General features: G+C 48.0%; 1 protein-coding gene across 1 annotated transcript; it reads left to right on the top strand.

Annotated features, from left to right (window-relative positions):
- Window positions 1–1,608: 1,608 nt before the first annotated feature.
- Window positions 1,609–2,256, top strand: NEUROG3 (neurogenin 3). The gene has a single exon (XM_019712423.1). It carries the CDS (start codon window positions 1,609–1,611, stop codon window positions 2,254–2,256), a length of 648 nt encoding a protein of 215 aa, XP_019567982.1.
- The last annotated feature ends 20,315 nt before the right edge of the window (window positions 2,257–22,571 follow it).

Raw genomic sequence — 22,571 nt, 5'->3', positions numbered from 1 at the left:
GACAGAGGAGCGGAAGCCGCGACCCCTCACCCTGAGTGACCGGAAGCAGAAGACCACGGGGTGTCCGAGGCGGGACAAAAGGGAGGGGCGGGGGAAGAAAGGAGGGATCATGTGTTCAGATTCACTTCGGAAAGATTTCCAGACGGCACTAACAGGGGCCTTGGACAGCCCCTGCCCGGTGCTCACTGCCTGACCCCCGCCTAATGCCGCGGCAGGAGGCTGGACCAGGTAGCGCTGGCAACCTCTGCCCGCCTGCGACTGGACAGGAAGACTAAGGGGAGAAAGAGTTGCTCTGCTTCTCTGCAGCGCCAGCACACCACAGGCGCTTAGAAGGCACAGGACTCGCTGTGAACTCCTGGCCCTCTCCTGACCCCTTCTCACCTGAGCTCCTGCTCCGCAGGCCCTGGCCCAAACGCTAGGGTACTGTCCATGACTGGAGTTGTGGCATGTCCTGGGGGGGTCCCACCATAGGCACCCTCTGCCTCTGGCATGGGTGCAGGGGGGAGAGGTTCTACACGCCCCCGTCTCAGGAGTATAAGGCGTCATCTCAGTGCACAGCCAGGGGAAGGCTGCTCCTCACCCCCAGGCGAAGGTCTCTAAGTGTCTGGGACGTCTGTCTCTGTAGTCTCCCCATCCCCCCACCCAGAATGAAGAGGATCAGTAAAACGTCGCCCTATGCATGTTTCCTAACCTGACCCATAGTGCAGGAGGGCAGGGTGGCATCGGGAATTAGTGGACGCTTTTCCAAGGTGGTTTGTCAGGACAACTGGCTCCTTGTTCCATCTCTTGATGAGCGATTTGGGGAAAGCCGCCTCCCTCTCTGAGCCTAAATTTCCGTGTATAACACATGAGATTGACCCACCTACCCTAACGGCTCCCAAAGTCTCCTTCAGGGTACGGAGAGAGACTCTGGACTGGTGCCAAGGAAAGATAGAATACTAGCAAAGTAGTCTGGGACGGCCAGACGCCCTGGGCGAGGCTCTTTGAGAAACCGAGAGTTGCTGGGACAGAGCCCGCGGGGAGAAAGCAAACAGAGCGGCGTCCCACCCCACCCCCTTGGCCCTTTGTCCGGAATCCAGCTGTGCTCCGCGGGGGAGGAGCGGGCTCGCGTGGCGCGGCCCCCAGGTCCCGGCGCTGATTGGCCGGCGGCGCGGGCAGCAGCGGGGCAGGCACGCTCCTGGCCCCGGCCCCAGCAGATAAAGCGTGCCAAGGGGCACACGACTTGTGGACAGGAAATCCGCCTGGTCTCGCAGCCGCGCCAAGACAGCAACAGAGGCCCGGGACCCCCATCGTGCTTCTCTTCTTTAGGGATTGGTGGAACTCCCAGGCGGCACGCCGACATCTCAGCTGAACTCGCAGACGCAAAGGCCAGCTCAACTCACCCCTGCTGTCGCTGTCCACCGCTATCTCCCTTTTCGCGCCCAAGAACAAGGTAAAACCTGGAAGCCGAAGAGGGGCGTGCGGAGGGAAAAAGAGGTCCTCTAATCTGGCCTGGGGGTGGGGTGGGGGGGTGGTTCTTTCTCGTTTTTTTCGCACCTGGCCCCGGGATAGAGAACTTGGCCCCCGTGACCGACCCACGCTTACCCGTACCACTTACCCTGCCGCAGGATGGCGCCTCATCCCTCGGGTACGCCAGCTGTCCAAGTGACACACGAGACGCAGAAGCCCTGCCCGGGCGCCTCGAACGAGAAAGTGATCTACATCGCGTCCACTCCGCCCAGCCCCACTCGCGTGCGGGAGGACAGCGCCGAGGCGGAAGGGAGAGGCTGCCGAGGGGCCGCCAGGAAGCTCCGCGCGCGGCGCGGGGGACGCAGCCGCCCCAAGAGTGAGTTGGCTCTCAGCAAGCAGCGACGGAGCCGACGCAAGAAAGCCAACGACCGCGAGCGCAATCGGATGCACAACCTCAACTCGGCACTGGACGCCCTGCGCGGCGTCCTGCCCACCTTCCCCGACGATGCAAAGCTCACCAAGATCGAGACGCTGCGCTTTGCGCACAACTATATCTGGGCGCTGACGCAAACGCTGCGCATAGCGGACCACAGCCTGTACGGGCTGGAGCCACCCGCGCTGCACTGCGAGGAGCTGGGCAGCCCGGACAGCGGCTCCCGGGGAGACTGGGGCTCCCTCTACTCCCCGGTCTCTCAGGCAGGCAGCCTGAGCCCAGACGCCTCGCTGGAAGAGCGCCCCGGGATGCAGGCGCCTGCCTCCCCTGCCTGCCTGCGCCCCGGCGCCCTGGCTTTTTCAGACTTTCTATGATGGGGCTTGTCGGGCGCTGGCGCTGGGTGCTGGGAGACAGGGAAGGGGCGCAGGCTCCCGGGGTTGCGGCGGCAGAGGTCCTCATGCGAACTTGCTCCTCCCACATCGGGTTCGCTGACCCCTAGAGGGCTCAGGCGCCAGCGGGGTTAGCTGGCCGGGTTCAGTCGCTCGTCCTCTGCACCGCGCCAACTGCAACCCTCTGCAACTCGGCGCAAGCGGACATTGCAGGCTGCGCGCGTTTTAGGTCCCCTCCGGCAGCCACCCCCAATCTCGGGCAAAACAACAACAAAAACAAACAAAGACCAGAATCGTAGCACTACACAGTCGGAGACGCCAACCGTCGCCTGCCACCCTATCGCACTCAAGTCTGTCCCTCGGCCCAACGGTCTATCTCTTACCACTCTACCCGTCCCCGAGTGATTTAATCCAATATTTGGTCTCTCAGTGTTTGCTCATCTCGCACAGCGTCTCTTCTCCAAAGACGCCACTGAATTTCTCCTCTAGTCCCTATCAAGTCCTGGGTATCTGGCCACTACACTCTGCCTTAATCTACAAAGACGATCCTCTGCCTTCCCCTCGTGCACTTTTCGGAGCCATTGCCCTCCTGGATATCCCGGGGGGCGGGACACCAGGCTGTGAATTGGAAAAGCTCCAGTCGCCCTGGGGAGCGCCTCCCTCCTCCTCCCCTTGCCCCCCCCCCCCCCCCGGAGAGCCCGTGTCTTTTTTAAAAAATCATTTTGTAAATTATATGATATCTTTTGAAATGAATTTTTGGTAGGTAAATCATATGACCCCTTACCTGTTTCACACGTTGTATTTATTGATGAGATTTCACAGCAGGAAAAGTTTGTATTTTGTACATAAGATTATTTAGGGATTGGTGAATGAGATTTTTAAATGAACAATAATAATTAAAAAAGGAACCCACAGAAGCCTGAGCAAGGTGACTGGATTGTGCGGAGGGGAGGGTTGCAGTCTCTGCGGCTGAGGGGGGAGGCCTCAGTTCAAAGAGAGGGAGGAGACTTTCGGGGGGCTAGGCTAAGAGGCTGTGGCACCAGGCTGGAGGCCAGGCCGGCTGTGTTGGGAGAGCCAGTCAGCTATACACTCTTGGAAAGTAAGAGATGGAAGGCTTTTAAGAAATCATTGATCCAGACTCCTTGTTTTATTTATGGGGCAGCAACTTATTCCCAACAGTGTTCTAGAAAAAAGACAAGTCTCCACTATAGCTACTCACTGGCGCTGCTGGCCCTTTCCCCTCTGCAACTAGTCTGAATTTAGTTTCATTTGGGGAAAGGAGGGAGTAATCAACCCGCCACAGAATCAGAGCCCTCGGAAACGCTGCCAGCGGGTTGGGCATCCCGGGAATGTTCCCAAACTGCTTTTAAAGGCCTGGTGCATCTTCTGAGAGCATTTTACTCACCCGGCGCTGGGGTGGCCGCGCAGTGATTCATGGATCTGGGCGGCGGGGAGTAGACAAAGTGGAGGGTCCAGCTGGAATCTCTGCCACCCCCACCCCAGAACACCCAGCAGCCTTTACTGCAAACCTATCAAGAAATTGTTCAAGGTATCCAGGCACTCGTTCTTGATTACTCCCAACGTAGAATAGGATTGGTGCGCGATGGTGACTGAAATTTGTCCCCGGGGGCGCTGCTGAAACGCCGCTACATGGCTTCCGGGACCCCCAGGACCTCCTGGAAGCAGATCTGAGCTGTAAGAATCCCCAGAGTCCGCCTGGCACTCAGGAACAGGAAAATGGAGGGCCGGCACCCTACCCTGAGAGTTGAACCCCAGAAGCCTCCTCGGCTTGGCCCTGGGTGCTTGGGGAAGAAACACCCCCTCACTCCCGCCCCCCGCCCCCGCCAGCCTCTGTGGGGGCGGCGCCATGGGGCGCTGGGAGCGGGTGAGTAGGTCGCTTTCCAGCGCGTTAGAGCGCAAAGGTGGTGGCTTTGCAGGGGTTAACGCCGCTTGCGTCTGTCTCTCTTATGCCCTTCCTATTTCAAATTGAACTCTCTCCTCTACAACCATATCCCTAAAGACAGCTCTAGGGAAGATATGTCTCAGTTATCAGGGACCGGATTTGGGGGCGGAAAGGGGACGCGGAAAACAAACTAATGAACGACGGTGTTTCGTTTCATGGCTTTAATCTAGGAGGAGATTAATGGGTTATTGGTGACCTCTGCAGCAGCCAGCGTTCCACCTGGGGCACGCCGAGAGCAGGTGTCAGCAGCTCCGAGTTGCACTGACCAAGCCAGCGCGTCGTGCTACTTGCTGGGTGTTGTGGGGAGGGGTGTGGACAGAACTAAACAGCGGGAAGATCCATCTCTGCCCTTCAGGGACAGTAGCAAGTATATAGATAAAAGCATTCAAGGCCAAAAAATACTGGTGCTGGATGGAGGTACCAGCCACGCTAAGACGTACCTAGGGCTGGATTGGGAGGTTGGCCATGGAAGGTGGCATTTGGGCCAGGACAGAGGGTTTGAAGAGGAATTCCTGAAGTAGGAAGGTCACTTTTCCTGTGAAAGGCTGTGGGAAGTTCAATAGGTGGGAGACTCCCTTGACGCAAACTACACCCTGAAGCGGAAGAGTGTCTGTTGGCACTATGTCCAGGTGAACTCACCCACTACCCAGCCCCTCTCCTGCTTTTGAGGGTGCTCATTAAGGAGTCATTAGTCACCCAACACACACAGATTGGCCTCCGCCCCACGAATTAAAAAAACAAAAAAGTACCGGTTAACCAACTTCATTGCTGGGCTGCCACCTTGGGACGGGGGCGGATATGACCCCGGAACTATCAGTTCTTCTCTCCAAATCAGGAGGCGGAGGAAGGTTTAGGGTTTGGTTGTATCACTGCAACGCTTAGGGCTCCTATGCCCAGGGAGCGCTCCATCAATGGGCGTAGCAGCGCGTTGGGATGAGAAACTTCCTCCAGGCCTCTTTCCAAAGAGCCTTCCTGAAGACGGGCTCAGCCACCTTCCTGTGAGTGGCTCAAATAACTAGCCCAGAGTCACCACTACAGCCCCCACCCCACCGGCATTTTGTGTTTACCCACTTTTAAAATCCGTCAGGCAGCTCGAGGTCTGCGCTGAACCCCCACTTGTAACGCTGCGGAGCCTCCTGCAGTCTGAGGTGGTCGCCTGTGCCCAGCTCCCTGAAACCTGGTGATTCCCAAATGTGGGCAGGAAGGATGCTGGCGAGGAACGATTCCTCCCCCTCTTCTGCCTTTGTCTGAGCCCCAGCCTGGCTTCCAGAAAAACAGCTACCCCCGCCCCCATCCTACCCACACACCCCCATCCACACACACTAGCAGGTAGATTTATGGTGCCCTGCCCCCATCCCACCCCAACCCCCCAACCCCCCCAGCCGGCCCGGCTGGAGGACAAAGCCTCCCGAGGCCATTGGAATGCTAATGTCTGGGAGCCTGGCTTCCAGGCTGGCACAAAAGCAGGCGGGTCCCGGGCGCACGCGACCCCACAGGCCACTCTGCCCCTCCTCACCCCTACGGGCCACTCTGCCTGGCTGTGTGACCTTAGTCAAGTCTCTGAGCCTCATCTAATTCACAGGAGAGGTTGGAGGGAGTCCCTAATACTCTTTCACCTGATTTCTGGGTACCTAAGAGAAGGCCCTACTTGCGGTGTAAGGAGTGACAGCACCCCCCCCACCACCACCAACCACCGAAGCAGTGGAAGAGGACCCAGCACTGGGGGCAGTGTGGGGAGACTGCCGGGAAATTCGGCTGAGAACATAGCACAGAATCAGTGCTGGGTATAATTACATTTTTACATTCATGTAATTAATATTCTTTACTGTGCTCCTTTCCCCCTTCCCCTTTTAAAAATACCTTCAGACGGTGCTCAAGAAAAGCAGGGGTGGGCACTCCCTAACCTTACCTGTCTGCTATGCCTTCCAAGGGCCAAGAGCAGATAGTGGGGGACTTGCGGCTGGACACTTCTTAAGTACCCTCTCACAGGGCAGGACGGTTACACCTGTGGAAACACAGACCCAAAGTCTTGGAAGTAGGTGACTTGTCCAAGTCCCTCAGTCACTCTATGGGTTATTGACACAAGCTAGGATTGTGAGCCTGGCTCTCAGCTACCAGTTTAGAGCTCTTTCTTCTGTGCTGAGTTGTTTGTGCTTTGGCTCAAGCCAGGTCTTAGGGTTCTTGCAAAGCCAAGAGGCTCCCTTGCTCTTTGGCCGCTCCCCACAACCCGACCTCTGGAGAGGTTCCAGGTCCCTGTCTGCCCTCTCTGCTTCTGTGACGCTAGGGCCGCGGAAGCCGGAGAGGGGCCTGCCTGGCTAACCCGCTCCCGCACCGAGGTCCTGGAAGACGGCGGCGCGCCCCTGACCATGGTGCTGAAATGACCGCGTTGCTTCAGAGCGATGGACAGGCCGGCCTGGGAAACGTGACGTTCTCAATATGTAAACCCACCTGTTAACCCCCTCTAACCACGTTTTCAGGCCGGAGTCCCTAGGGAGCCCCGTGTGGACATGTAGACCCAGACGGTCAGATTTCCTTGGGTGGTGGAGAAAGCATGGACTCTGCTGCTACTGACTGACTGTGTGACACCACAAGGCTCTTTTCTGTCTGGTTTTCAATTAGACTCTTTACCTCTCTAAGGCCCATTTCCCTCACCTGTGAAGTTGGGACAATCAGTCACTTAATTGGGCTGATTAAATGTGCTTGTTTTTAGTGCCTGTGAAGCCGGCATAGAGGGTATTTATTATTGTTGGCACCTTCATTTGTCTCAAATTCTTCCGTTTTCTCAGCGGTTTTTTTTTTGTGGGGGGGTAGGAGGGAGTACTTTTGTATTTATTTGAATTTCTTATGCACCCCTGTGCAGTGCAAACTGACACAAAGGCCAAGGGCCACCCACCCCTTTCTGGCAACCCTTCCCAATTTAGATCTATCCTTCCTGACCAGGGGTATGTCTACCTTTCCTGACCTTGGGCACCCAAAATAAGACATGTCCGGAATGGAATTCCTCTCCCCTAACCCCAGTGCTGCCTCCTGCTCCTGATCTCACTAAGTATCATCACCCCGTCATCCACACTAGAAATCTGGGGTTCATCTTGATTCTTCTCGCTCACTATCTCAATCCAATTAACCTTTAAGTCCTGCTGACTCGTCCTTCTCCCTACTTCTTACAGCTCACTTCCCCTTTACTTCCTTATGACCACTGCCCTAGTTCAGACTCTTATTCCTCATGTGGAGACCACCTGACTCATCTCTATACCTCTAACCTCAACACTCTACTGTACCCTCCATGCTGCGGCCAGAGTTCCCATAACATCTAAATATGACATTGTCCTGCTCCTATTTAAAATCGTCAAGTGTTTTCCAATCACTGCTGGGATGAAGCCCAATAGGGAAGGATGGTTCAATCTGAGCTGCGAAGTGATATGAATCAGGGTTTGCTTCCCAGCTGGTTCCCTATCAGTATGACCATGAACAAGTTCCTTACGCTTTCTCTCAATGTCTTCATCTGTAAAGTGGGCATAACAATATTACCACTTCAGGTCTAGGTTGGAGTAAAGCCAGGCTGTTATACCAGCCTCACCAATAACTCAATCGGAGGCGAGCATCCCAGGTGAGTGGGTAGCTCTGCTCCATGACATGATTCAGGATACTTGCCATCCACATGGTTGAGGCTGCATTGCCACCGGTCCCAGCCAGTGGGAAGGGGAAATGCAGGAGCCTCACCCACAGTCTTAAAGCTTAGACTCTGAAATAGCACATTTCACTTCTCTTCACCTTCCACAGGAAGGACGTCATCACATGGCTTATCCTAACTGGAAGAAGGGTTATGCCTACGAAGAAGTGAAGAATGGATTCTGGTGGGTAATGAGCAGTCTCCACCACAAGACAGATGTCAGGATTAAATTGATGTCAGGATTAAATCACAGCAATATCATGCTATCATTTGTTTTTATCATCATGAATCACTTACTATCATGATCAGTCTTGCTGCACCAGCATCATTTTCACAATGCCTTGCCTGCCTTTCACATTTACCCTCCAGAAGTACTGATCTGCTTGAAGCCTTCCTCTTACACACACTTAGATACCCCTTTCATGTTTCCCCCCACACTGTTCTCTCTGTCAAAACCCTTTTTTTCCCTCTTCCCCTCTTCATATCTCCAATACGGACATGCCCTCTTCTGAGACGCTTTCTCTGAACTCTTCCTCCCTCCTTGCTCCTGTTCCCATGATATCCTGTGAATGATATCCTTGCCCTTTCCAGGTAGTATGGTAATGACCTTTTGTTTCTCTGCACCATCCACGGATCTGTGAAATCTTCTTAAGGGCAGGAATTGTGTCCATCTTCATGTCTTCAATGAGTGTCCCTTCTCAACCATAGGCCACATGTTATTAGAATGAATTGATGAGTGAGCAAATTGACTAAATGAATGAAAGTAATTGCAATTATTTGTTTAGAAATTTCTATCCTTCCCCAGACTGGCTACCACATAAAGGCCAATGAATATTTGTTGAATGAATGAATGAATGAATGAATGAATAACTTATATAGAGACTCATTATCCTTCCTGCCTCATACCCTCCTCAGCACCAAAATAACTTGGCCCTGGCGGCCTATGGGTCTACGTTAGAAGACGCCCCATCTGCCTAGGTGACACGGGCCATCACAGCAGTGTCAGTGTCTCTGAGAGGACTAGTAACAGTGCCAATAGTCAGGTGTGGGTGATCCCTCCTGAGATAGCCCATTAGATTGTAGGTATAGTTGACCCTGGGGAGGTGTATCAACTATACCTACTCAACTCCAGCACTTTCTAATTTCATCACCTTAAGCAAGTTACTTAGCCTCTCCAAGCCTCAGTTTTCCCACCTGTAAAAATGGAGAAAACCACTATTACCTCATAGGGTTTTAAGAGAATTCAAATGAGATGACAGATATGTCTGTACCCTTCATGTTCCTGCCAGCAATTCGAAGCAGAACTCATTATAGGACCCACCCCATCTCCATCTTATTCCTACAGATGATGAGCAAAGAAGGCCTGGGCCAGGACTGACTTTCCCACATTAACCCAGGAAGGGTGGTAGGACTTGCCCAAGCCTGCAGCCTATTAATTATGGAGACAAACTACGGCTCCTGCTATCCTAATGTCATCACCAGCTATACTACCTCTGTTGTACTAGTTATCTCTCGGTGCATAACAAATCATAAAACAACTTAACTATTGAAACAAGAAACATTCATTACATGGGTCTCCTGTGGGTCAGGAATCCAGGTGTAGCTTAGCTGGGTACCTCTGGCTCTAAGTGTCCCAGGGCTACAGTCAGTGTGTCAGCCAGGATCATGGTCTCATCTGACGGCTTGCCTGAGGGTGGATTCACCTCTAAGCTCACTCAGGTGACTGTTGCTAGGACTCAGGTCTTCGAGGGCCGTTGGACTTCATGTCTCACTTCCTCAGTGGTTTTGGGCCAGAAGCCTTCCTCAGTGCCCTGCCCTCTCCAAAAGACAGCTCACAACATGGCAACTGGCTTTCTCCAGTGCAAGCAAACAAGAGGTGGGAGGACACCCAGGACAGGAGCCACAGTCTTTTTGGAATCTAATTCCAACAGTGACATCCCATCACCTCTGCTGCATTGTATTCACTAGAAAGAAGTTACTGAATCCAACCTACAGCCAAGGGGAGGGGACTACACAAGGGCACAAATACCAGGAGGCAGGGATCATTGGGGGCTGGTATCTGAGAGGCTGCTCATCATGTCATCAGCAGCAGAACCTTCGCTGCATGCTTTCCACACCCCACAGACAGACACACACACGTGTGCACATGTGTGCACGCACACACCTCCCCAGGGTCAACTATACCAGGGTTCAAAAGGAGAAAGCCCTTGATTTGACTCCCGGAGCTAAAACAGATGTATCCCTATCTCCCAGTGCTGTGTTAGCTTCTGAGAAGGGCCAGGAGGGGGGAGAACTAAGTGAGCATTTGATCTCTGACATCCATTTGCTGTTTTCACAGGCCTCCCCGCCCCCACTCCCAGAGGCAGAGATTTAGGATTGTCTGGGGCCTGGACACCGGTACCCACCGAGGGGAAATTTACTGCCTCTAGAGAACCAGGGTCTGACTTGGGGTCTTGAATGCATCTTTTTCCCCTTTGCCTCTGCTTTATTAGGTTAATCATTGCTTGAATCGGTTGCCATGGTGTGGGCATACCCATGGCGACTCTATAATGAAGCCTGAAAGACTCGGACCCCATTTATCATCCTCAGTGTTTGGGAGGCCGAGAGCCTCATTTGCCTCCCCCAGGGTCTGGGCACCACCCTTCTGCCTGGGGCCCTCTGGCTCCTTTTGAACAAGGAATGAACAGGTGGCAACTAGGAAGAGAAGAGGAGCCCCACACAGGTGTAGCGAACAGTGCACTGCATAACCCCCCACCCCCTGCCGCCCCACCTACACAAACACTTACATTTTCTACTCCAGGAGTTCAGACACAGACCAAACACACAGGCAGCTCTGCCAAACTTTTCTTTCTGGAGAATGGGAGGCCAGACATAATCTTTAGTAAGAAGGGGTCCATGGCTGTCCTTAGAAGTAGGGAGACTTGTGTGTTGGAAGATCCAAGTGCTGTCCCACCCTTTATTCCCTGGTCATAGCTTAAGCAGCATTGCAATCCTGTAATGAGGTAGAAACAGATGGGGCAAGACCCAGTAGGGAAACTGAGGCATACAGAGGTGCAACAATATGTTCAAGGTCACCCAGTGATGGTATAACCAAAGTAGAACCCAGAATCAGTAAAAATTTTAAGGAAAATTTCAAAAATAGAGAGAAAGGCATCACGAATTCTCATGTATCCATCACCCAGATTCAACAAGTATCAACTCAGAGCTGGTTCTACTTCCGCATATACCCACCCACTTTCCCCTGAACCACCTCCGTGGATTCTTTTGAAGAAAATCCTAGACATCATACAATTTCAACCATAAGTCCTTCCCCAGTACCCCTTTTTGCTCAACATAAACTGCATAATGGAACATAGCAGCTGAAAGCATTAATGGGCACACTCTGGGTTCAAATCCAAGCTCTGCTCTTTCCCAGCTGTGTGACCTCCAGCCAGTGACCTAACATCTCTGAGCCTCAGTTTCCTCAACTATAGAAGGATACAACAACACCTCTCTCGTAGGGTAACTGTTAGGATTAAAAGCAATAGCACAAGGCAAGTGATCCAGCCCTGTGCCAGGCACAGAATAAATAGAGGCTTTTATTGTTTCCATGTTGTCACCAGTGCACCACCAGCAGTGACTGCAGTCTGGCAGAGGTCAGCTCTTGGCCTCCAGCCTCCAGGTCTCCCGGCATAAAGGGAAGTGCCTTGTCACTACTCTCTACCTGGCACTGGAGTCTGAGAATACAGACCTCCACCGTGAGCCTGGCTCCAGGTGCTGACGACCCTCAGCCTCTGCTGCTCACAGCCCTGCTCAGCTCTGCCTCCCTTCTCCTCTTCTTGCATCTTTAGGCTTCATGACCTCTTTGCTCCTTGCCTCATGCATGAACAGGCACCCATATACCTGCCTGCAGTGTGCGTGTGAGTGTGTGCATGTGTGTCTGGGTGTGTGTGCTGTCCCTACGGGAGACCTAGCATATTCTTGTGTCTCTGTGTGCTCAGCCTGTGAGGGAGACCCCAGAAGGAGATTGAGACTTGCCCTCTTGCAGTTAACTCGTGGTTGACTGACAGAGACCGAGGAAAACTGGTCAAATGAAGGTGTGAAGGCACAAGCATAATACTGAGAAGTACTGAGACTTGGAGGAGGTGGGGAGAAAACTAAGTTCTGCCAAACACAGAAGAGTGAAAACAGAAGAGGCAGGCCGGTAGGGGGCTCCACACAGGCTGAGGTCCTAGAAAGGGAAGCAGCCCATCTGGGTTCATAGTACAGGGGAGACCTGAGTTTCAGTAGCCGAACTCTCCAGGAAATGCACCACCACTACCACTGAACACCTACCATGCGTCAAGGGACACAGCAGTTAACTGGACATGGCCCCTGCCTTCAAGCTCTGACCTAGGCCCAGACAGCTAAGTCATAGAAGGGGAAGAAATTCAATGCCATGGGCGTGGAGGGGCAGCCATCAATTCTGTGTGTGTGTGTGGGGGGGAGTGGATGTCTAGGCTAAGAAGCTGGGACACTCGCCTGGGGACCCTGCTCTGCCACTAACTCTGTGTGTCCTTCAGCCAGTCTCTTCCCCTCTCTGGGCTTCAGTTTCCACAGCTGAAGCCAAAGGTCAGGATTCAGGGATCCCTGCGGCCACTTCCAGCCAGGGCATGAGCAATTCTGTTCCTGGATCCCAAGTCCTTTTTAGCTGCTGCTGGCTTTTGCTCCCATTTTTAAAAAGCAGTGAGTGAGAAGAAGCCGGGGTGGGGGCGGGGTTTATGGGGACTGTAAAGAAATTCCCAGACTGGTCTGTTGCTTTTTGTGTGTGGACAGGGAACTGGAGACTGCTGGGGGTGGGCGGAGGGGAAGGACAGGGATGGAGCGAGGAGGGGGAGAGGAGGGTGCCCACAGGAGACAGAAGAATGAAATAAAGGCAAATCCAACAAAAGGAAGTGAAAAGTGAGTGACAAGTTTGAGGCTGCAGGCCCAAGGCTGGCCAGGCCTTTAGGGAGAAGAATGGAGACAAACGAGCTGGATTTTCATGCTTGGTGGACGGTGAATGAAGAGCATCTTTTAAAACCCTATCAGGAACTCTTTGGATTGTCATTAGATCTGGAGAGGGGGAAAAAGACGGAGGGAGGAGACTGCTGACTTTGGCCCCCTGGATGTGAAAAGATGCCGATTCTCTGCCGGTGGCCGGGGGGCTTCGGGCACTCTCCTTGCTGGAGCCAGGCACGCCTGGGCCCCTCCATGCTTTGGGGGAAATTATGTGTTATTTCTAAGGCTCTTGAAATTCAGTGGTGGGCTCCCCCTGCTCTCAATGGGTGACACCACGCTGGAGCTAGAAGATGGAGGGAGGGCTGGGGTAGGCACCACCAAAATTCCGGCTCTTTGTAGGGTGACCAACCATCTGCCTTTGCCCGGGACAGGGGACTTGCAGTGCTGAAACGGGGCAAACCAGAATGGCTGGTCACCAAACTTTAGGATAGAGCTGGTGGGGGGAGGAGTGAGAGGAGGGAACTGACTTGCCCAAGGCCGGTCCTACCCAGCCATGGAGTCAGGGCAGCCTTGGTCTTGGTCTTGGCCTTGGTCCTGGCCTCCAGCTGGCTGCCCGGCTCACCTGCTGCTCAGGCTGGGAGAGAGTAGCATCCCAGATGGGAGGTGTTTTGTTTCTTTGTACATTTTTATAAAAGATGACTGGAAGTATTTGGCTATGACTGGATATTAGATCATAGTACAGATTATTAATTTCATTAGGTATAAAAATGGCCTGGTGGTTGTTTTTCAAAATGTCCTATTATTTAGAAATGGACACTGAAGTATTTACAAGTGGGATGGTAGGCATCTGGGATGTCTTTTAAAATATTCCACACACAGAAAATAAAAGTGTGTGTGCAGGATTGGGGTGGATGGGGTTGGGGAGAATAGATGAAACAAGGTTGGCCAGATTTGTGGCAGCTGAGTGACAGGTGCATGAGGACACATTATCCGATTCTATGTTGTACATGTTTGAAAATGTCCCAAGCCAAAACTTAAAAAAAGGAAAAGGAGAGCATATCCGAGGCGCAATGCAGCAGTACTTAGGAGTCCCGGCTTTAGATTAAGAGTGCCTGAGGTCAACACAACTCTACCTCTTCGTGGGTAACCTGTAATATGTTCCTTAATTGTTCTCACCCTCAATTTCATCATTTGTAAAACTGGAATAATAATTCTGATCTCATAGGCTAATTAACAGGAAGCACTAGGACTGTTCATAGACATAATAAACATTCGATAAAAATTACTTGTTAAAAACAAAGGAGAATTGGAGGGAGAATATGCCCTTTTAGCCCAGGAGGACCCTTCAGAGCTTTGATCCTGGGGGTGTGGGTGATTTCCGGGAAAAACATGTTTTTAGTGCAACTGAACTAAAGGGATGTAGGGGCCAGGCTTCTCTCTCCCCTACTCTTTGGACCTCTTATCAGCCATCTTTTGGGCCGTAGCTTTGTTCCCTGGAGCCCAGAGGAGAGGGTTGAGTAGGTAAGAAAGGAGTGTGTGTTTAGCAGTCAGACCCCTTACCAGTCACTTCCCTTTCTAAGAACAATCAACACTGGGGGAGAGGAGAGCTCTTCCTACCCTTCTCCAGGGACAGGGCAAATAGAGCATAATCCTCAGATCCCCCAAGGGGGCAGTGGGCATCTCGTCTGGGGGAACGTGAAACAGGAGGGGGTAAGAGAAGCAGGAGGGTTTACGAGGAGATCTGGTTCCACTCGTCTTCAGTGAGTGTAGCCCGTGTGCCAGGCCCTGTGTGAGTGATGGGAAAAGAGAGGCAGCTGCTGGTTGTGGAGCCACATGTACCTCACTAGGAGAGAGAGGTCAGATTCCCCAGTGCAGTGTGGCTTCTCCCCTGTAACCTGGCCCATACCACCTCATGGAGGCTCCATTTCTGCGAACGGCACCACTGGCCCCCCACCTACCCAAGCTGGAAACCTGGGTGCCATCCTCACCTCAGCTTGTGGATTCTGCATCTGCAATATCCGTGGAACCCGCCGTTGCCTCTCCCTCCCTGCTCTCTCCATTGGCTCTTGACTGCACTGTTGCCCCAGACACACAGAAGTCCCTGACTGAGCCTTCCTGTCACCTCTCCCTCCAGTCCAGCCCACACACCATAGCCTACTCTTCTCACTGCACTTCACGTCTCTCCTCTGCACAGATGTTTCCACGCACGTGAGAGAGCTGCTAACGTCTTTAGTACGTTGTCGTGGTCAAGAGCAGAGCTAAGGACTCGGGCTCCCTGGGTTAGAGTATAGATCTGCCACCTACCAGCTTGGTGACTTGAGACAACCTCTTTAATCCTCAATGTCATTTGTGAAATAGAAATAATTATAGTACCTTTCTCACAAGATAGTTATAACAGTTAAATACAGGATCTACAATACACAATAAGCACACACTACATACAATATAATAATATATAAAAGTAGGGGACTTCATGAGACCGTCTGTGAACGGTCGCTGTTGCCATTGTCATGGTTACTGTCCTCCTGCACTTTTAAAATTTTTACCGTGTTCATATATTACCTTAATTATTTAAAAAAATGATCCATCTTACAAACCATCAACAAAACAAAAAAGCAACTAACCAAATGGGAGAAGATATTTGTACATGGTGCTTCCTATAAGAGGCTGATATCCAAAACACATAAGGAACTCCCACAATTCAACAACAACAAAAACTTCAATTAAGAAATGGGCGGAGTAGTTGAATAGATACCATGTTTCCCCAAAAATAAGACCTAGCCAGACAATCAGCTGTAATGCATCTTTTGGAGCAAAAATAATATGAGACCAGGTCTTATGTCATATAAATTATAGTAATAATAACTTACTATAGTAAGTTGTTACTATACTTACTTAAGTAATAATAACTTAATATAGTTATTATAGTAAAATAAGACCAGGTCTTATATTAATTTTTGCTCCAAAAGACGCATTAGAGCTGATTCTCCAGCTAGGTCTTATTTTCGGGGAAACATGGTACTTACCCAAGGGAGGTATACAGACAAATGAAAAAATGTTCAAAATCACTAGTTATTAAGGAAATGCAAACAAATCAAAACCACAATGAGATATCATGTCACACCTGTTAGAATGGCTATTATCAGAAAGACAAGAAATAACAAGTGTTGGAGAGGATGTGGAGAAAAGGGAACCCTCATGCAGTGCTGGTGGCAATGTAAATTAGTGCAGTCACTCTGGAAAATAGTATGGAGGTTTCTCAAAAAATTAAGAACAGAACTATCATCTGAGATCCAAGGTGGTGGAGTAGATAAACACTGTGCCTGCTTCCTTCCATGAACACATTAAAATTACAGCTAAATTCCAGAACAATCAACCCAGAGAACCATCTGAAGTCTGGCTGAACAGAAGTTTTATAACTAAGGATATAAAGAAGAAACCCCATCGAGACTGGTAAAAGGGGTGGAGATGCGAAACGGGCTGGGCCCCAAACCTCCATGTGGCAGCTGAGAATCAGGAGGGATATCTCGGCCATGGAGGTTCCCCCTGGAGGAGTGAGAGACCCCAGCTGCAAACCAGTCTCCCCAGCCTGGAGTACTGGTGCCGAGGAGAGGAGCCCCCATGTCTGGCTATGAAAAACAGTGGGAATTCCAACCATCTGGGTGGGACGTAAGGCAACAGGAAACCCAGATGTCCTCTTAAAAGGCCGGTGTACAGACTCTCTCACTCACAGGCACTCACCTTGGGTTCCAGCGGGGGACAGTTACTCAGGGGGTCTCAGAGACATACAGTGGGGAGACTGAGGTGTGTGGCTTTGTAGTAAGGGCCAAAAGACAGTCACCATTTTCCCTGTGTGGGGGCCTCTTCTTGTGCCCCCACACAGTGTAGTCAGCAGGCAGGTGCCATCTTTCCTGTGTTGAGCCCGCCCCCACAGGCCAAATCTGAATCTGATTGGCCCTGTGAGCTCTGCTGCTTCACCCTGCTGGCTGAACACCCTCCCTACTCACCTGATCTGGCCCCCAGTGACTTCTTTCTTTGCTCACAAATAAAGGAAATATTGAAAGGAGACATTTTGATGACATTTAGGACATAAAGGGTAATACAACGACAGCTCTGATGGCCATGTCAGAAAAAGAGTTCCAAAATTGCTCTAAAGGGTGGACTAGGCACTGGTGTCGATGCATAGCTTCCCAAAGAGAGTATTTCAGAGATGACCATAGTGATATTCAGCAATGAGGTATGCAGCACTTTTTCTAGGATGAGTTCATGAACTTAATTGTCTGACCTCATACACTGGAATATTGCCTGCCCATGGAAGGGAATGGGTTCTTGCCATCTGTGGCAATATAGATGGACCTGGAGGGAACTGTGCTGAGTGGAGTGTAAGACAAAGAAAGAGAGATACAATATGATTTCACTTATATGTGGAATCTAAAGAACAAACAAACAAACAAACAAACAAAAAACAGAAACAAACTCATGGATACAAAGAACATATTGATGGTTGCCAGATGGGGAGGGTTGGGGTGAGTGAAAAAGGGGAAGGGATTAAGAAGTACAAACTGGTAGTTATAAAATAGTCATGGGGATATAAAGTAAAGCCTAGGGATTATAACCAATAATATGGTAACAACTACGTATGGTGCCAGGTGGGTTCTAAACTAGTCAGGGGGATCACTTCTTAAATTGTACAAATGCCTAACCACTATGCTGTACACCTGAAATTAATATAAAATAATACTGAATGTCAACTGTAATTAGAAATTTTAAAAAGGGGTAAAAGGTAAAGGGGAATAAGAGGTCCAAATTTCCAGGTATGAAACAAATAAGTCATGGGCATGTAATGTACAGCATAGGGAATATAGTCAATAATATTGTAATAACGTGGTACGGTGTCAGATGGTTGCTGGACTTATCATGGTGATCACTTCTTTAGGTCTATAAATGTTGAATGACTGTGGTGTATACCTAAACTAATATAATATTGCATATAAGCTATGTTTTATTTTATTATTTTAATTTTTTAAAAATAGGTATCCAAGACAGTTCTTCAAAAACAAACCCGCCCCTTCTTTTTTTTTTTTTTTGAAAATGAAAACAAATCCTGGAACCCCTAATCCTGACCCCTCCCTGCCCACCCCCCACAAAAAAATTTACAGAGCTACAGTTAACAATGATGTACACATCTGAAACCATTAATTTTAAACACATAATGGGGAGAGAGGTGAGGACCTGGGGTTCACCTACAAGTAGGACAGAGGGGGACAGGCAGGGAGTGGGGTGTCGCGCAGGACAGACAGGTGGGGCCAGGACGAGCCAGGTGTGTGGGGAAGGCCCAAACATCTCCAATTATCAGTAAAATAAAATTAAAAAATGTGAATGAAAAACTCCACCCCCATTAAAATGGCCCCAATGGGGGAGGGTGTCTGTCTGCTGTGGGGGCTAAAGACCCCTGGGGTATGGGCATGAGTGGGGAGGTTCCAAATTAGACCAGCAGCGAACCCCCCCCCCAGGGATTAATGCTATACAGCGTTGCCCCTACTAGGGGATTCACAGCTCAGCCCCCTCTACCCTCCTGGCTGCTAGAGGGCGCCCCCAGACAGCCCACAGGCCCACATCCCTCAGGTTGGGCATGAAAGGAGGGCTGGGAGCCCCAAGCCCTATTAGCTATATTTTAATAAAAATCTTTTTAAAAGAATAGAACTACTATATGATCCATCAATTCCTCTTCTAGGTATTTACCAAAAAATGTGAAAACACTTATTCATAAACACATATGTACCCCTAAGTTCATTGCAGCATTATTTGCAATAGTCAAGGCATGGAAACAAACTAATTGTCCATTAATGGGTGAATGGATCAAGAAGATGTGATACAAAGAAATGGAAAGACATTCCGTGCTCATGGATTGGAAGAATCAACATAGTTAAAATGGCCATATTACCCAAAGCAATAAACAGATTCAATGCAATCCCCATCAAAATCCCAATGGCATTTTTTAAAGAAATAGAACAAAAAATCATCAGATTTGTTTGGAACCACAAAAGACCCCGAATAGCCAAAGCAATCTTAAGAAAAAAGAACAATAATGGAGGTATCACACTTCCTGACTTTGGCTTGTACTACAGGGCTACAATAATCAAAACAGCATGGTATTGGCAGAAAAACAGACACATAGACCAATGGAATAGAATTGAGAACCCAGAAATAAAACCACATAAATATGGACAGATGATTTTTGACAAAGAAGCAAAAAACATACAATGGAGGAAAGACAGCCTCTTCAATAAATGGTGCTGGAAGAATTGGATAGCCACGTGCAAAAGAATGAAACTGGACTGCTATTTGTCACCATGTACCAAAGTTAATTAAAAATGGATCAAAAACTTAAGCATAAGACCTGACACAATAAACTGCATAAAAGAAAACATAGGTACTAAACTTATGGACCTTGGGTTCAAAGAGCATTTTATGAATTTGACTCCAAAGGCAATGGAAGTAAAAGCTAAAATAAACGAATGGGACTATATGAAACTTAAAAGCTTCTGCACAGCAAAAGAAACCATCGACAAAATAAAGAGGCCACCAACTGAATGGGAGAAGATTTTTGCAAACAGTGCCTCCAATAAGGGGCTAATATCCAGAATATACAAGGAACTCATGCAACTCAACAACAAAAAATCAAACAACCCAATTGAAAAATGGGCAGAGGACTTGAAGAGACATTTCTCCAAAGAGGACATACAAATGGCAAACAGACATATGAAAAAATGCTCAACATCACTAATCATCAGAGAAATGCAAATCAAAACCACAATGAGATATCACCTCACCCCAGTCAGAATGGCTATCATCAACAAGACAAATAGTAACAAGTGTTGGAGAGGCTGTGGAGAAAAAGGAACCCTCATACACTGTTGGTGGGAATGCAGACTGGTGCAGCCGTTATGGAAGGCAGTGTGGAGGTTCCTCAAAAAATTACGAATAGAATTGCCATATGACCCAGCAATCCCTCTCCTGGGTATCTACCCAAAAAATCTGAATACATTTATAGATAAAGACACGTGTGCTCCAATGTTCATTGCAGCTTTGTTTACAGTGTCCAAGACATGGAAACAACCAAAATGTCCTTCGATAGATGAATGGATAAAGAAGTTGTGGTATATATACACAATGGAATACTATTCGGCGGTAAGAAAAGATGATATAGGAACATTTGTGACAACATGGATGGATCTTGAGAGTGTAATGCTGAGCGAAATAAGTCAGACAGAAAAAGCAGAGAACCGTGTGATCTCACTGATATGTGGTATATAGATCAAAAACAACAAAAGAACAAGATAAACAAATGAGAAACAGAAACTCATAGACACAGACAATAGTTTATTGGTTACCAGAGGGTAAGGGGGATGGGGGGTGGGAGATGAGGGTAAGGGGGATCAAATATATGGTGATGGAAGGAGAACTGACTCTGGGTGGTGAACACACAATGGGATTTATAGATGATGTAATACAGAATTGTACACCTGAAATCTATGTAATTTTACTAACAATTGTCACCCCAATAAATTTAAAAAATAAAATAAAAATAAAAAAGATGTGATAAACACACACACACACACACACACACACACACACACACACAGTGCCAAAAAGAAATATATACACATTTTAAGAAAGGAAAAAACTGTATTAAAATTATGCTAATGGTAACCACTCTGAGCACCTCTTGTAATTGCAGAAGTCAAACGTGACTTGTATTTGTTTTTTGTTATTGGTATACATATATTATGTATATTGAGTGTTACAATTTTAGTAGTTTTTCCTTAAAATAGGTACACATTTTTTGTCACCCTCTGTGTGTGTGTGTGTGTGTGTGTATAAAATGGAATACTGCTCAGTCATAAAATAGATGAAATATTGCCATTTGTGACAACATGAATGGACCTTGAGAATATCATGGTAAGTGAAACAAATCAGATGGAAGGGACGAAAAAAACAACATATAATTTCACTCATAATTGGAATTTAAAACAAAAATAACAAACAACAAAACAAAAACAAAAAAACTCATAGGTACAGACAACAGAATGGTGATTACCAAAGGGGAAGAGGGTGGAGGGAGAGCAAAGTAGGTAAAAGAGGATCAAATATATGGTGACAGAGGTGATTAGACTACGGGTGGTAAACACACAATAAAGTACATAGATGTTGAATTATAATCTTGTACACCTGAAAATTATACAATATTATTAACTAATGTTATACTAATAAATTTAATTTTTAAAAATTGACCCATATTTTCTTGTCAGCAGTATTATCAAATGACTTAAAATAGTCAAACTTCTAGACCCAGATATTCCTCCTAGAGAAAATCAGAAATTGCATAACAATGTGTCAACAAAGGTATTCATTACACTACCTTTTTTTTTTATTAGCAATTTGGTATATATTTGTCCATAGTTCTCCATTCACATGTTACTTGCATGGATGAAATCATTTCATGTATACAATTCTATATTCTATATTGTTCACTAATATTAACTTATTATTAATATTTCCTCATTATATTGTGTTTCCCTGAAAATAAGACGTAGCAGGACAATCAGCTCTAATACGTCTTTTGGAGCAAAGATTAATATAAGACCCGGTATTATATTATATTATATTATATTATATTATATTATATTATATTATATTATATTATATTATACCTGGTTTTATATTACAATAAAATAAGACCGTGTCTTATATTAATTTTTTCTCCAAAAGACGATTAGAGCTGATTGTCCGGCTAGGTCTTATTTTTGGGTATAACAGTTATTTAATATCTTTTAGCTACAAAATATTTCATCATATAAATGTGTCATAATTTTTTAACCATTTTGGTTTCATTTAACATTTTATCTTTAAATATAACATCAAACACTTCAGTAAACAACATTCCATATACATGTTGGTCTATACTTCTAATTGTTTTCTCAGAAAGGATTTCTAGATAAGGAATCTGTAACAGCAATTTATTTAGGTAAAGACACTCTTCCATATGATTATTTCACCAACAAATAATTTAAAGGCAGAGACTATGAAAGCTAATCAAGCACAAAAAAGCCTGTATCCAAATTTTTGGTAAAGTCCTTTCCACATTTGCTTTTATTTTATTTTTGAAAGATTTTTATTAAAAATATAGTTAACATACAATATTATATTAGTTTCAGGTGTACACCATAGTTATTCAGCTTTTATAAACCTAAAGAAGTGATCACCATGGTAAGTCCAGCAACCACTGACAGCGTACTATACTACCACGATAAAATTGACTACATTCCCTGTGCTGTATATTACATCCCCATGACTACTGAGTGAGACTGGCCTCATTTCTAAATTTTGTTAGTTTTTTCCACTGAGCTTGTATGGTTTTTTAATTGGAAGAAAATGTTATCATTTAAAAGCTCTGATAAATGAATACAGTGAGGCTTCAATTCTTTTAATTGCTTTTGGTGGGATGGCAGGAATGGCTTCATTGAAGCGAGTGTTTGTGCCAGCAGCTTGGCAAGGCAAGCCTGGGTCAGAGGGAGGGGTCCCGGTGCTCAGGAACTAGGGTGTTAGTGAGAAACAGTAGAAAGGGGTTTGAACTCCTCCCTCTCAACTAAAGGCCAACGACCTTTCCGCTTTCCTCTCCAGTTTCCCTCTGTACCACAAGGGGTT

Source organism: Rhinolophus sinicus, linkage group LG07, assembly GCF_036562045.2.
Source record: "Rhinolophus sinicus isolate RSC01 linkage group LG07, ASM3656204v1, whole genome shotgun sequence".
Lineage (NCBI taxonomy): Eukaryota > Metazoa > Chordata > Mammalia > Chiroptera > Rhinolophidae > Rhinolophus > Rhinolophus sinicus.
This window is presented reverse-complemented; position numbering and strand designations above follow the sequence as displayed.